This window comes from Rousettus aegyptiacus, unplaced genomic scaffold (genome assembly GCF_014176215.1).
Source record: "Rousettus aegyptiacus isolate mRouAeg1 unplaced genomic scaffold, mRouAeg1.p scaffold_m13_p_8, whole genome shotgun sequence".
NCBI lineage: Eukaryota > Metazoa > Chordata > Mammalia > Chiroptera > Pteropodidae > Rousettus > Rousettus aegyptiacus.
Genome location: NW_023416311.1, coordinates 2488923 through 2503728, shown reverse-complemented (window position 1 = coordinate 2503728; position 14806 = coordinate 2488923). Strand labels below are relative to the sequence as shown.

Genomic DNA, 14806 nt, shown 5'->3' with positions numbered 1-14806 from the left:
AACCCTGAAGATTCCACCAAAAAATATTAGCACCGATGAATGAATTTAGTAAAGTAGCAGGATACAAAGTTAATACTCAGAAATCGGTTGCATTTTTTATACACCAATAATGAATTATCGGAAAAAAAGAAATTAAGAAAACAATCCCAATTACAATTGCATCAAAAAATCCCTAATAAGAAATTTAACCAAGGCTTATACTGAGAAAATTAAAAGACACTGAAGAAGATACAAATAAATGGAAGCATATAGTCTGCTCACGAATAGGAAGAGTGAACGTCGTTAAAATGTCCATACGACTCAGAGCGATCTATAATTTAATGCAATCTCTATCAAAATATGAATGGCATTTTTCACAGAACTAAGACGAATAATCCTAAAATGTATATGGAACCACACGAGACCCCGATTATCCATGGTGATATTGAGAAAGAAGAATAAAATTGGAGGTGTCACGCTACCTGATGTCAAACTGTACTACGAGGCTATTGTAAACAAAACAGTGTGGTACTGTCATAAAAAGACACATAGATCAACGGAACAGAATAGAGAGCCCAGAAATAAACCCATATCAATGTGGTAAATTAATCTATGACAAAGAACACAAGAACATACAATGGGGGTAAAGACAGTCTATTCAACAAATAGTGTTGGTTAAACTAGACAGATACATGCGAAAAATAAAGCTAGACCACCATTTTATATCATATACAAGAATAAACTCAAAACGGATTAAAGACTTGAATGTAAGATCCAAAATCATATAAAGTTTCTAGAAGAAAATATAGGCAGTAAACTCTATGACATTGTTCTTAGTAACGTTTTTTTCTGGTATGTCTCCTAGGGTAAAGACAACCAAAGAAAAAATAAACAAACAGGACTACACCAAACTAAAAAGTTTTTGCCCAGCAATGGGAACCATCAACAAAACGAAAAGACAACCTACCGAACAGGAGAAGATATTTGCCAATGATGCATCCGATAAGGGGTTAATAACCAAAATTTATGAAGAACGCATACAACTCAACACTAAAAAATCGAACGATCCAGTACAATATGGGCAGAGGACCTAAACGGACATTTCTCCAAGAGGACATACGGATGGCCAATAGACAGACGTTTGAAAAGATGCTCAGGGTCACAAATCACCAGAAAATGCAAATTAAAACCACAACGAGATGTCACCTCGCACCCGTCAGAAGGGCTGTCATCAATCCATCAACAAACAGCAAGTGCTGGTGAGGACATGGGGGAAAGGGAACCCTCGGCACTGTTGGCGGGATTGCGAATGGGCGCAGTCTTTGTGGGGAACAGTAGGGAGGTTCCTCATAAAATTAAAAATAAGACTCTCCTGTGAGCCAGCAATTCCACTTCTGGGTATTTGTGCGAAGAAATCCAAAACACTACTTTGAAAAGATACGTACGCTCTCGTGTTCATCGCGGTGCTGTTCACAATAGCCGAGACATAAAAGCGGCCCAAGTGCCCATCGGTAGACGACAGGACAGACGTGGCACATATGTATAGTGGAATATTACTCAGCCATGAAAAATGCGATCTTACCATTTGTAACAACATGGATGGACCTCGAGGGTATTATGCTAAGTGAAATAAGTCAGGTAGAGAAAGACGAATACCACATGATCTCATTTGTATTTGGAATCTAAAGAACAAAATATATGAACAAACGAAACAGAAACAGATTTATAGACACAGAGAACAAATTGATGGTTGCCAGGCGGAAGGGGGGTTGTGGGGGGCAGAATTAATAAGTGCAAATTTGTATTTGCAAAATAGTCACGGAGATGTAAAGTACAGCATAAGGAATACAGTCGATAATGTTGTAATGACTCTGCTTGGTACCAGGGGGGTGCTAGACTTATTGGGGGGTCACTTTATAAATTATATGGATGACTGACTGCTGTGCTTTATACTTGAGACTAATAAAAATAATGTTGGATGTCAACTGTAATTGAAAAATAAAAAAAAAGTAAAAAGAAATAAAAAGAAAGAATGAGAAATATTGAGATAGTTCTGTGTGTGTGTGTGTGTGTGTGTGTGTGTGTGCGCGCGCGTTTAACTTAGGGGGAAAATGAGTCTCAGAGAGATGAAATAACTGATCTTATCCAGACCACCTGGCTCTGAATTCTAGCTATCCACTGACCAGTTTTGTGCTTTTTGGCAAGTTACACATTCCTCATCTGTAAAATAGGAATGAAAACAACGCTCCCAACCTCACGGGATCATTGTAAGGGCTCAATAAGTCAAGGCGCGTAGAGCACTTGAGCAGTGTCCCGGCACGCGGGAAACACCGCGTCCCTGGGGGCTGTTATTCACGTTTTTATTAGGAATTCTCCTCTTCCCAGGTTTCGTGCTTCCACACCAAGGCCCCGTCCTCATTTTGTGCTGTATCTGTGTTGTCCGGCACCGAAGCCATTAGCTGGCCGCCTGTGGCTATTTGTGTTAAAAAATGTACACGAAATAAATTAAAAATTGCCTTTCTCAGTCACACTAGCCACATTTAAAGCACGGGACGGCCACGGTGGCTGATGGCTCCTGGAAGCTCTATTGGACGAGGCTGCCCTAAACGTATGGCAAGGACACATGTGAGTCCCAAACAACAACGTGTGTGCGTGTGCGTGTGTGCGCGTGTGTGTGTGTAAAGCAGACAACCACCTGTGTCGCCACGTGAGGGAACACGAAAACGTTCTTTTCCTAAAGGCAAATTGGGAACAAACCTACATCCTAACTAAAGCCCAATGACATGGCGTGAACATGCGTGCTCACTAGCCGTGGACAGGGCATCAGGAGCGAGGGCCTTCCCTTCTGGAACTAGCCCTCTGCTTCAACTTTTATGCAGAGGAGCATTGGTTCTTGTGAAAACAACAACGACGACGACAACAACAACAACAACATCAACAAAAAAGAGTCCAATGTGCATAAACACACCTACCAGAAGCTACAAAATGCGATGGCAAAACACCGAGCCGACGTTTCTTAAACAGAGTCTAGGTGCTCAAACGCTTTGCATGCACGACCTCGTTTGATCTGCACAGTACATGTACCAGGCAGGGGACGTTACTCCATCTCGGGGTTACAGCGGAGACCCCGAGGCTCGGATGGCTTTGCCGAAGGTCGCGAGATCAATAAATGCACGATCTGGGGCTGTGGCCGAGCTGCGTTGAGCTCCGAAGCCCAAGCTCCTGATTACGACTGCTGTCCCCTCGGCCCGGGTGTTCGACCATGCTGGCTGGCCAAAGTGTGGGTCTGGTCCCCACCGCTGTCCACTCAATCTCACGCTAAACAATGACCATGAAGACACGCCTTGCCCCTGAGAGCTGTCTCTCAGGGGATGGAAACCCAGGACGGAACAGGGAGTAGGTCGGTAGAAGTCAATGCTCAGGAGGAAAAGCCTACCTAGATAGGGCAAAGAGGACAACTCCAAACCGAAGGACAGTACTAAATACCTGGGGAAAAACAGTCTCTTCTTTTCCAAGTAATCGTTGAGCCCCCTCTGGATGTCCTCCAGCAGAATGTTGGCCTCTTGAAGCTTCTCGGCCATCCGCGGCTGGTCCGCGGCCATCAAGACCCTGGCATCTTTCACCTAGGTGCCATCGACAAAGGTGAGACTTGTCACGGGTTCCCACATTCCAAGATTGGTCGCCGTATGAGTGTGTGGCCAGCCCGGCGCCCAGAGATCCCATGCCCAGCTGTGTCTCCCAGTCCCATGAGGGTGGATCACGCTCCTATATCGTGACCCTGTCCCCCTCCCGTGGTTGACTGGGACAGGGTCAAGCCCCTGCAACCGACTTCTGGGACTTCGGAATTCAGACCGGGATACTCTATACCAGTCCGGGCTGGCCTCGAAGGAGGGGGCTTTGCTGCCATGTGACGATCGGCTTCCGCCGACTGTCCGAGTGGCTGAGCAAGCCAGTCTCCAGACAAAGAGGGAAGCTTGGGAGTTCCTGCGACATTTCTGGGTCCTCGAGCCAGCCTGCATGCACATTCTGCCCTTCGGTTCCGTGAGACACCCATTTAGGTCTTTTTGTTTGATCCCCTTTGGATGGGTTTCTGTTACTTGGAACCGAAACTCTTAACTAATATAGAGGTGGAGGAAGCGAGGTATCATGAAAACATGGCAATGTAAATTCCCACTTACCTAATTCCTGCAAATGACCAGGGGAGATAAGTACCCTTGAGACTAATGATTTATAAATGTGCCCCAATCTGAGCACACTTGACTTTGAAAAGGAAAAAGGTACCATCTCCTAATAGATGTGCCTGGATGTCTTGTATACCCAGTAAGCTCGTCCTTTGAGGTCAGGTTTCAATGTCACCCACCCCCTTCGGAGGCCTTCCTTGACACTCCCAGGCAATAATCTTTCTTCTGTGTTCTGAAAACTTTTTGTATATGTTTCTACTACAATAACTCTTCTGTACCTAAGCCGGTCCTCACAAGACAGTGAATTCTGTGAAGGCGGGAATCATATTCTAGTCATCTTCAAATGTTTTCCAACTCCTAGTACAATGTCCGGGTCATCGTCGGCATCGGGTCATCGTCAGTACTGAATGAGCCTTTGTTAAATAACTGAGTAACTGAGTGTGGACAATCATTCGCATTCTAAAAGGACTCTCCATCTGTAAGCCAAGTTTCGTTACCCTCACCAATAGTCTTCTACCTCATTAGGAATATGAACAAAATTATTACACAAACTGCTGGCAGTTACTTCCAGGGGGTTGGGGTTTCAAAAGCCTCCTCTTTCTGTATTATATAATCGTGTTTTGAATTTTCAATAGTAAGTCGTGAAACTAGAAGCAACCATAGAACTACCAAATTTGCAAAAACCCTAGTTTACTTCCAAGTTTCAAGGCGCAGAGGCATCTGCCTGGCGCCCCAGGGCCCCGTGGGTGAGAGGCGCTGGGGGTGGAACTCACCGCCTGGGACATGAGCGATTTCCAGTATCCGTCGACGAGGGCGAATTTCCTGCCCTCCTCCGGCATCTGCGCTATGATGTCCTCTGAGCTGAAGATGGGCTCCAGGTACAGCCAGGTGGCCTGGCACTTCAGCCAGGCGTCCAGAATCTCCTGCATGCGGAGTAGCTTTTCTTCCCACTTCTGCGGAGTCAGCATTTTGAACCCGAATCACTCGCCGGCCACTCCACCGCGCACGGGCGCGAGCAGACGGACTCGCGGGGTTACTCACTCTTTCCCTCGTCGACCACATTCCCTAGTGAGCGCCCCCTACGTCCCCGTCCCTGTTCTAGGCAATGTGGATACAGTGACGAGTGAAACGAGTGAGTCTTTGCCCTCTTGGAGCTTACGTTCTGACAGGGTAATGACCGTACTACTAATATTACTGGGATGAGTGACGGGCTGAGGGCTTTACGTACGTGAAACCAATTCAATCCAGTAGACTTATAAGGGAGATAACTATTACGCATCGCACTTTGCCGACGTGGAAACTGAGGCACAACCGTTTGAATAACTTGCCCACGGCTAAGTAATAATGCGCGGAGCTAGAATCTGAACCCAGGCGGTCTGGCTTCAGAATCTGCGTCCTTAGCCTCTGCCGTTTCTACAAACGGCGACCGAAAGAAGCCCGGACCCTACTCTCAGGTCGTTTGGATTCTGGGTTGCTCTAGCCCAGATAATATTCCCGTACGTTGGAAATATCTTGGATTTGGTGCATTCTAATCGCCTTGTATTCGCTCTTAGCAGACTGCTGCGAAGGCTCGGCATTCCATATGCTTGCTGGGATTTCAACCTTGTGTTATTTTTTTTTCCCAATCAGGAGAAAATGGGATTGTTCGTTACATGAACTTAAAGACCGACTCCCTCCTCCGAGAACCCCAGAGCTAGCGGGACGTCATCGCGCCCTCGGCCGCACTCGCTCTTACCCGGCACTCCGTTTCTATGGGTTTGATGAATGGGGAGCCACACATGGTCTGGGTCTTGATCACGTGATCATCGAGCAGCAGCTGAATGTCGTCGACTGTGCACAGGATGCTCGTGTCCTGCAAACGAGCACGCCCCGCCCCGTCAGCCTCACGAGACCCCCGCTTCTCGTGCTGGTCCCCAAAGGCCTCGCGGCTCGCGTCCCTACCGCTGTCAGACAGGAATCTATGTCTTATGGGGGACGGAGCTTCTATTTTCTCCCTTGAAAATGTTCCGAATGACACACATTTTCCAGTTCCTTTGCAGAAATCAAATATGGCCCAAGCCCAGACCTGCGGCTACTATCCGTTGGGGAGGAGCAGCTCTGGCCTTCCCAGCCACTGGCTCTCCTCCTGTCCCTCAGGCAGGACCGGCTGCTCACCTGACTGGTCAGATCGGGACTGGTGGTCCCCAAACTGTATGCCGAGGTACCCTAGGGCACTGCAGCAAACTCACAGCAAATAATTGCGGTTATTCAAAAATAAAACACAAATGTAAGGCGATGAGACATAAATACATTTTGTTTGAACCTCATCACGTCATAAAAAAAGCTGTCAGGTATTTCTTTTGGTCTAGGGAGGGGAAGTACGAAAAAGCACTTAGGACCGGAAGGAAAGGCGCCGTGAATCAAGAGTTTGGGAACCTCGGCCGATGCGCTTTCTGGGCCATATTTTACTCGCCATTGAGGCTCCCGTGAGTCAAAGGTCAGCCCCTGTTCATGGCGCTTGTCCTCCTAGGCCGTTGTGGCAAGGCGGCGGACGAGGGCAAGTTTGGTCTTTCTCACCGTTTTTACTTCCTTCGCCCCATATCTGGTCAGTTAAGCTGAAGACAGAATGTTTTCTCTCATCTACCTTTTCTCAGTAGCTCTGAGTGTGTTGGGGTGGTGGGGGGGGGTGAGGGGGCAGAGGTCTGGCTCTTAATAAAGCGGTACTTGGATTCTCTTGCTGGTGATCCTTGTCTATAGCCAGCCCCATCGGTCAAAAACTGAAGACAGGCCAGGTGGGGCTGAGCTTTCCCAGGTCCCCTGCCTTCACGTCTCAGCCCGGCAACCTCTAGGAGTCTCTCACTAATCGGGGCACGCGGCGCCCACCTGCTGGGACCAGCAAGGTCTGGCTCTGCTGGGGGAGGCCCCTAGTTCTCCCCGCTCCCACTGGCTCATCTACAGTCCCCATGCAAGTGAAATCAAGGCACCTCGACTATCGAAACCGGAGGGGGAGAGAAGTCACAAAACGATAACACGCGCCCTGGGGGAGGGTGATTGGGGGGCCTGTAGAGTTTTAGTTCTCAGTCCCATTGGCATTGTGCATTGCATGTTAGAAACAACCTGGGATGCCTCACAAGTGCGGATGCCCAGGCATTCTGGGAATGGAGGAGTAAGAAAGAATGAATTGGGACTTTTTTTTTTTTTCCTTTCTGAGAAGCGCTAAGCATTGTTTATCCCAAGCATGCTTCTGAAGGACCTGGGGAACCCCCTGCTTCCTGGGAGATGCTCATGCAGGAGGCCCGCTCAGCTCCTGTGCTCTGAGAAAGCTCGTTTTCCGAATGAAAAGGCATTTCTCATTTGGAAAGCCACGCCTCCAGCGGCGCCCCGGGGAGGGAGGGAGGGCAGTCACAGGGAGTTGCCGGCAGGAAGCAACGATTAGAGACAGCGAGACTGTGCTAAAAACTTCCGAGTTGCTAAGAGACTAGACCTTGATGGTTCCCACCACAGAGAAGAAATGACAATGACGTGACTCGATTCAGCGAACGCGGCTACGGCGGCAATCACGCGGCAACAGATAAAACGTGTCAAATGCACACGTTGGCAACGCCGTAAACTAACGCGACGTTGTACGTCCGTTATCATCTCAGGAAAAAAATGAATGAAAGAGGCAGTTGCCAGGATCCTTCCTCTGTGTGTGTGGGGGGCAGTTCTGAACGAGTCCCCTCTGCGATCTACTACAGAAGACACCGGCCGCTCTCGGGGGCCGAGCCGCCCGGCCGAGACTTACGGTGTCCCTGTACTTGACGAAGGTGAACATCATGTTGACCCATTCTAACTTCATTTTCTCCAGGTTTTTCTCCAGGGAGTATTCCTTACTCGCGGCGGCTCCGATGGGCTCCAGTCTAAAAAGAGGACGTGTTGACAGCGACAGATGTCAGGGAAAGCGCGTTAGTAAGACTAAGCGCGATGCAGAAGCCCCTGGTTTTACTGAAAGGGTTACTCTCCCACTCGAAGACGCCAGCCCTGTGCAGGGTGCCTTGCCCTCAGCACTGGTGACTTTGGGGGCTGTGCGACAGGCTGAATTGTGTCTCTCCAAAATCATGTGTCAAAGTCCTAACCCAGACTCTTGGGGCACCCTATTTGGAGACTGGGTCTTTAAAGAGGCTCTGAAGTTAAAACGAGGTCACTAGGCTGGGTCCTAATCCGATCTGACTGGTGTCTTTGTAAAAAGAGGAGGTTGGCGTGCGCACGCGCGCACACACACACACACGCGCACACACACACACGCACGCGCGCGCACACACACACAGAGGAATGACCACGAGGGGACATGGGGAGAAGACGGCTGTTCGTAAGCCAGGGAGAGGGGCCTCAGAAGACGCCGACCTCGCCGGCACGCTGATCTTGGACTTCGAGACTCCAGACTTGTGGGGAAACACATTTGTGTTGTCTGAGCCGCCCGCCTGCCGCGTTTGGTACCGCAGCCCTCGCGCATTAACAGCGGGCGGACCACTCTGTGCCGCGGGGGCCCGCCGGGCATTGCAGGATGTCGGCGGCATCCCTGGCCTCCATTCACGAGGTACCAGCAGCGGAGTCCCCCATCCTCACTCCTTGCCAGGCACGGCAATCAAACATGTCTCCAGTGTCCCCCCGGGGTTGGAAAAGGGCCCTCAGCTGAGAACCACTGTTCTAAGGCTGGTGACACAAGACTTCCTTTCTCTGTTTTTGTTTACTCCTTATTTTCTCCGGAAGTATTATCCTGACTTCTTTCTCAGACCTGAGAACTTCTGTTAATTTATGTGATGGCTTTAGCGCCACTTCCTGTCCCTACCTTTTTTAAAGAAAAACACCTGTTTTCCCGAGCTGCTGGGTTCACCCATCTATAGTCCCTCTGTTCGCCAGAAAGAGGGCGGGATGGGGAGAAGGGGAAGGCCGGTGGCTTCCTTTCCTGTTTCCCCATGTGGAGATGTGGTCCTAAACCTCCCGGTGGCCAGAGAACTGAGAAACGAAGTTCCTAGGAGGAGGGGGAGGGGGGGTGGGGATTCTCTCTTTCACCGCATCCTCGACTGCAGAAGACACCAGCTGGTCGTTACTTACAGGCCAGCAAGCTGAAGCCCGGAGCAGATAAGTGAAGAGTCCGGAGCCTCCCACACAGCTGGGGAGTGCCGGAACCGGAACCGGTCCAGACGCCAAACCCTCCGATGCCTCGTCTGGCGTTTCTGGCCCCCACTCCACCCCCACTAGGTGCCTGCTCCCCTCCCTCCGTCAGAAGGGGCACCACAGTTTCATGGTTTGAATAATCGGGGCCGGCTGAACAGAGCTGAGAAACCTAACAGGAGCCACGTAAGTCATTTAAAGTTTCCAACAGCCACCTTTAAAAAGGGGGAAATGGAACAGGTGAAATTGCTTTTAATAACTTATTTCCTTTAACTCCATATATCTGATATTGTCTGTCAACAAAGAATCAGTATTGGAATTCATTAGACATTTAGCCTTTTTTTTTTCCTTAATGTCTCTGAAACACAGCCTGTAACTAGTTCAGAGTCGCTGCATTTCAAGGGCTCAGCAGCAAGGCCAGGGCTGACTTGGGGGACTGCAGGTGGCACCCCCGGAATCTCTGATTCAGCAGCCTGGGATTGGGGCCTGAGAACACGCATTTCTAGTAAGTTCCCAGGCGACGTCCATGCAGCTGGTCTGAGGCCACCTCCTGAGGAACCCCCCTCCTCTTGTGCAAGTTAGACCTGAACCCCGCTGGCTGAGGGGTCCCCGGTCTAGGCAGCACAGCGTCTGCTCACCCATAGCCCCGAAGGAAGTGTGGAAATACAAACAGCAATTCGAATAGAACAAATTCTCACTCGCAATCTTCAGGGGCATTGGAGAAGGGCAGGCAGCAAGTGGAGAGATCGCTCTTTTGATCACATTTCAGGGAGTTTTAGAGCTGGGAGAGCCCTCCTTTTTAGTGGTTGTTTGTTTTTGTTTGTTTGTTTAAAGAACAGGAAACTGAGGCCCAGGAAAGTTAAATGGTTTTGCCTGAAGTCACTGAGGGCCGGGTGTGGAGCTCTGGTTCAAAGAACTTTTAAGGAGACAATTTCCCTTTGAACGAAAATTTCTGACTCAATTTCCTAGTCATAATCTGTCACCGACTCTGCAGCTAGAAAGAAAAGCTTCACCAGTAAGCGAGTTGCCTGAAGGGGAGGTGTCACTAAAAAGGGTTAGGTCACTCTAAACCAGAGGGACAAAAAACAGCCCACTACGGGACCAGTCGCGTCGTAGCGGGGACTTACAGCTACTTTGACGGGAAAACTAGCGAAGGAAGGGAGGAGCCTTACTTTTCAATAAATTTGCTGAACCCTAATTCCAGCATATTTGCGAGGCAGGTCGTTTCCGTGGGCTTGATTTCAGAGCCGACGAGCTCACTGATCTGCAAAGAGAAGAGGAAAGTAAGTGTTTACAGTCCCAGGGAGCGCTGCCCACTGGACCATCTATGATGGAGAGGTCTATGACTGACCACTCCTTCCTGGAGCCCCCGGGCAGCCAGCTGTTAGCCCTGGAAACTGTGGCGAGTGCCTCCCAAGAGACTGATTTTTCCATTTGATTTAACGTGACTTAATTTCAATTTAAATAGCTGCCTGTAGCTAGCAGCTGTGGAATCCGAGGGAGCAGGTCTCGGGGCTGGGGAGCAGCCCGGGGCCCACAGGGCGTTCCGTCTGGGTTTCTGGGCACAGTGCAAACTTGTATCTTCGTGGCTAGGACTGTGTCTGGTTTGTTTTTTATGGCTCCGGGGCCTAGTGCAAAGCCTGGCCCGTGACAGAAGCCGCAGTGTCGGCTGGATTAAGAGGAGGAAGTGGTGAGTACATGTGACAGGCAGACCCCCAATTCTGTGATCTGAGGGTGCTGGACAGGTGGGAGGGCTCCCCCTGAATGCTGGGACACGGGAGCTGTGTCCTGTCCTGCTCTGCCCCCGGGTTGGGGGGGGGGCTGCATTTAGCAGGCGCCCGTAAATATTTATGGAGAGGAAGCCCGAGTGAGCTAGCAAATCCAGACGGCTTCCAGCCTGGGCTTCTGAGGACGCCTGGAGGAGCAGGGACTGAGAAAAGCCTTCGCCGAGGGCTCACTAGGTCGCAGGCGCTGTTTTAAGAGCCGCGGATGCTTATTTCATTCTCCCGACAAGACGACAAGTCCCTAATGTGTCTTTACTGCCGTCTTACAAAGAAGGAAGCTGAGACAAAGAAATCGAGTATCTCGTCCAAGACCATCCGGCTGATAAACGGCAACACGGGGGCTGGGATCTAATCCTGACCCCGAAGCGGCCGCCCGGCATCCCACAGGCCGTCCGCGAGCTTGTGCGCGGCGCCCGCCGCGAAGCTTTGGAACGTACAGCTCGCGCCGCCCCGCGCCTCGGCCCCTGGCGCCCTGCCAGCCCTCGGCTCGCAGTCTCTTTAACGCCTGAACATGCAACTTAGAACAACACACTGACCCCGCCTCTAGGACTAAACGAATGACCTAGTCCTTGGCCCATAGAAAAAGACTCAGATTGCTGGTTCCGTTACGCAAACTGCTTCTGTAATTATGGAGACGAACGAAGCATCTGTGTTTCCGGTCCTACGAGCCCAGAGCTGCGCTGACCCATACGGAGCCACTGGCCCCTCGTGGAGCTGAGAACCGGGGACGCGACCTGTGCCGGCTCTGAACGGTGCCGTGGGCATCAAAGTACGCCACGCTTCGGAGACTTAAGGAAACGTGAGCTACACCGTAGGCGTTTTTATACTGACGACCTGCCGAAATGATATAATTTGATACGTTTGGTCACATAACGTTTCTTCGTAAAACCTATTTCACCTGTTCATACTTTTCGAAACGCGGCTTCCACAGACATGGAAACCGCACAGAGGCTCGTGTTGCATTTCAGCCGGGCAGCGCTGGCGAGAGGGCCGGCTCCACTCCTCACCTGTGCGGCTTCTTCCTAAAGTCAAATGTCACCTTGTTTTAAACCACAGCGGCACCCCTCTGCTGGCAGCAGTGAAGTCTGTGCCCCCCACAGGTGGGGGAGCCTGCCGCGCCCACCGCCAGGACCAGAACCGTGCGCACGGATCCCCTGGCAGAGAAGGGCTTCCTCGGCCGGGGCTGGCCCGGGGGGGCCTGTGCCGCGGGCTGCGATGCGGCAGGAGGGGGCTCTGAGCACGGCAGCCTTTGTCTTTCCTGCGCGGCCTTTAACTGTGCAGCCCATTGGGCCTCCCGCTCGGGGGCTCATTGCCCCGGAGCTGCTTTCCTGGGCTGCGCCCCGCTCTTGCCCGCGGCTGACCACCCCCTACCACCCGCTCGCTCACATCTGCTCCTTCTCGCTCTTTTCAGAGACCTAGATTCCGTTCCCTCCCCCCTGATTACCCGCCCCGTGACAACTCAATCTAAGACAGTCTCCCTGTCCGTGCAACAGAGATAATAATTGTCCCCACGGCAAAGGCCTGCTGGGAGGACGGCGCCAGAGGATCCGCATAAAGCACGCACGTAGCGCGTATGTAGCTGGACCTCGGCATGTCGCGGCCATCGTTGCGGTGATACTTTAATCCCGAGGAACGTGTCTTCCCAGCCCGTCCATCTCGGGAGTCTATAAACGCGGGTTCTGACGCTCTCGGAACGGCTGGGGTGCTACAAGTGCCACGCGTGAGACTCACAGGGAAAGCAGCAGGTGGAGGGGAGGGCTTCTCACGCCCCCTGGAGTGCCATCTAAGTGCCCCTGACGAAGGCATTTCCTGTAGTGCCATCTCCTGGACAGACCTGGCTAAAGCTCCAGCCAGGACAGACCGGTTAAAGCTCCAGCCAGGCCGGGCCCCCGGGGGAGGCGCCCGCGGGCACCGAGAGGGCAGCGCCCTGTGCGGGGGGCCCCTCCGCCGCAGCAGCTCAAGACCAAGGTCCACTCAGGTGACGGCTCCTCCGCTGACATAACCTCGAGTTTCAAGGCCGTCTGGGAAACCCTAAGCAGCTCCCCTCTACAGAGCTTCCCGAATCTCTCACGGTCGGGCCCTCTGTCTCCCCGGGGGGGTCAGAGTTCATGGCCCGCTCTCCGCAAGGTCACGGGTGTGCTCTCTCTGGGGTCGGGCCCTTCCAGAGACGATGTCCTCGCTCTTGGGCACGGTTCCGAGAGAGAACCCAGGCCCAGTCGGGAGGAGTCTGCCTGGGGGATGCTCAAGTCCCCCGTGCCGTTTCGAGGCCACCGCTCGCCCCCGAAGGTGATCGTTATTACAGACGCACACTGAAGCGTTCCTTTTTCTGCCTGGCGTTCGCACCACGCTTACCACCCTCACACTTGGCTGCTTATAAAAACCCCGACTATTTTTAGGGAGGATGTTTATCATCCTCACTTACGGACGCGAACGGCTAAAAGAAGAACCCGCGACTATTGCTGCGTGTCGCCTGCCAGACGGTGAAGTTCCACCCCTCGGGGAGCCCGAGGGGGAACCGTCTGCGTCGCCAGGGGCCCCCGGGGGAAAGGAAGGCGTGGCTTTCTGTCTGGCACAGCCTAGGTCCAGGAACACAGCAAGTCAACAACACCGTCACCACCCTTTAGGACCCAGCGCAGACCGGGAGAGCCTCTGTGGTCACGGGCTGGAACGGTACTCAGCGGGGTCCCTAAAGAGAAGGGTCGACCTGGCCACGTGCAGAGGTGGCTGCTCATCCCTTGCCCGGGCCACTCCGGGCCTCCGCGAGGCTGGCACCCTCACTATCCGCCCCGACCCCCTGTGCCCGCCTCCCGGAGGGCCGCCGCGACCGGGACGGGGACAGGGACCTGGTGCCAGTGCCGGTCTTTCATTCCCGGGTTGCAGGAGATGCTGAGGATGGGGATGTGCTGCTTGAACTTGTCGATCTTGACCTTCACGTTCTCCGCCAGGCGCCGGGGCGCCGGCACATCGGCGAAGGTCTTGGTCAGTTTGTAGATCGTCCTCCACATGTTCCCGATTTCCTCCGAGATCTCCTCGGCGTTCAGCAAAAACAGGGGCCCTGGGATGGAAGAGACGGGGTGAGGGGAAGGTCGGACCGCCGAGGAGATGTCAGTTACGAGTACCTTTAATGCCCGGTGCTTGGAAGCGGGCCCCGGTATGGATATTGCCATGAGCATGGGCTTTGCAGCTGGGTCTGGACCTGCCACTTCTGCGTGGCTAGCGAAAGCCTGGGCATGCGCACGGAACTTCTCAAAGCCTCGACAGCATCGCCTGTGACGCGAGAGGACTAACGGAGGCCTTGGAGGGTGACCGCGGACATACAGTGAGGTACGTGCAGTGGCTAACATGGTGCCCGGCGTACACGGCCATGCAGATAGGGACGTCGATGGTTGCTATCGGTTGTGGAAAGACTAAAAGGTGCTCCACAGAGGCTCTGAAGTTAGCACCTGGGGGACGTGAGCGATGGAGATCCGGGAGTTCTCTGTGCAGTTCTGACGGCTTTTCCGTAAGCTCGCGATCATTTAAAAAGAGATTATTTTAAAAACAAAGAATGGCTCCTCACTTTAAAAAAGTGCTCCAAAATATTAATTTCCTTCTCCTCCTTTTCTTTTATGGGGACCCTTTAGCCTTTGGGTTTCATAGTCAGTGAAATCTTTCACGCTGCTCCTTCCTTTCCCTTTGATAGTTCAGATTAGTATCATGATGTTAACTGATTAACTTCTGCATCACGAT

At 52.1% G+C, this 14806-nt stretch overlaps 1 protein-coding gene across 3 annotated transcripts in view; it reads right to left on the bottom strand.

Annotated features, from left to right (window-relative positions):
• DNAH3 (dynein axonemal heavy chain 3) overlaps positions 1–14806 on the bottom strand; it is a 115262-nt gene that overhangs the window by 67238 nt on the left and 33218 nt on the right. For all 3 annotated transcript variants that reach the window (XM_016155487.2, XM_016155485.2, XM_016155488.2), the window contains 6 exons: positions 13921–14132; positions 10466–10557; positions 7924–8038; positions 5896–6012; positions 4934–5113; positions 3466–3602 (listed from right to left, as the gene is read on the bottom strand). In XM_016155487.2, the coding sequence (XP_016010973.2) occupies positions 3466–3602; positions 4934–5113; positions 5896–6012; positions 7924–8038; positions 10466–10557; positions 13921–14132 (853 nt within the window). The remainder of the gene's footprint in view (positions 1–3465; positions 3603–4933; positions 5114–5895; positions 6013–7923; positions 8039–10465; positions 10558–13920; positions 14133–14806) is intronic.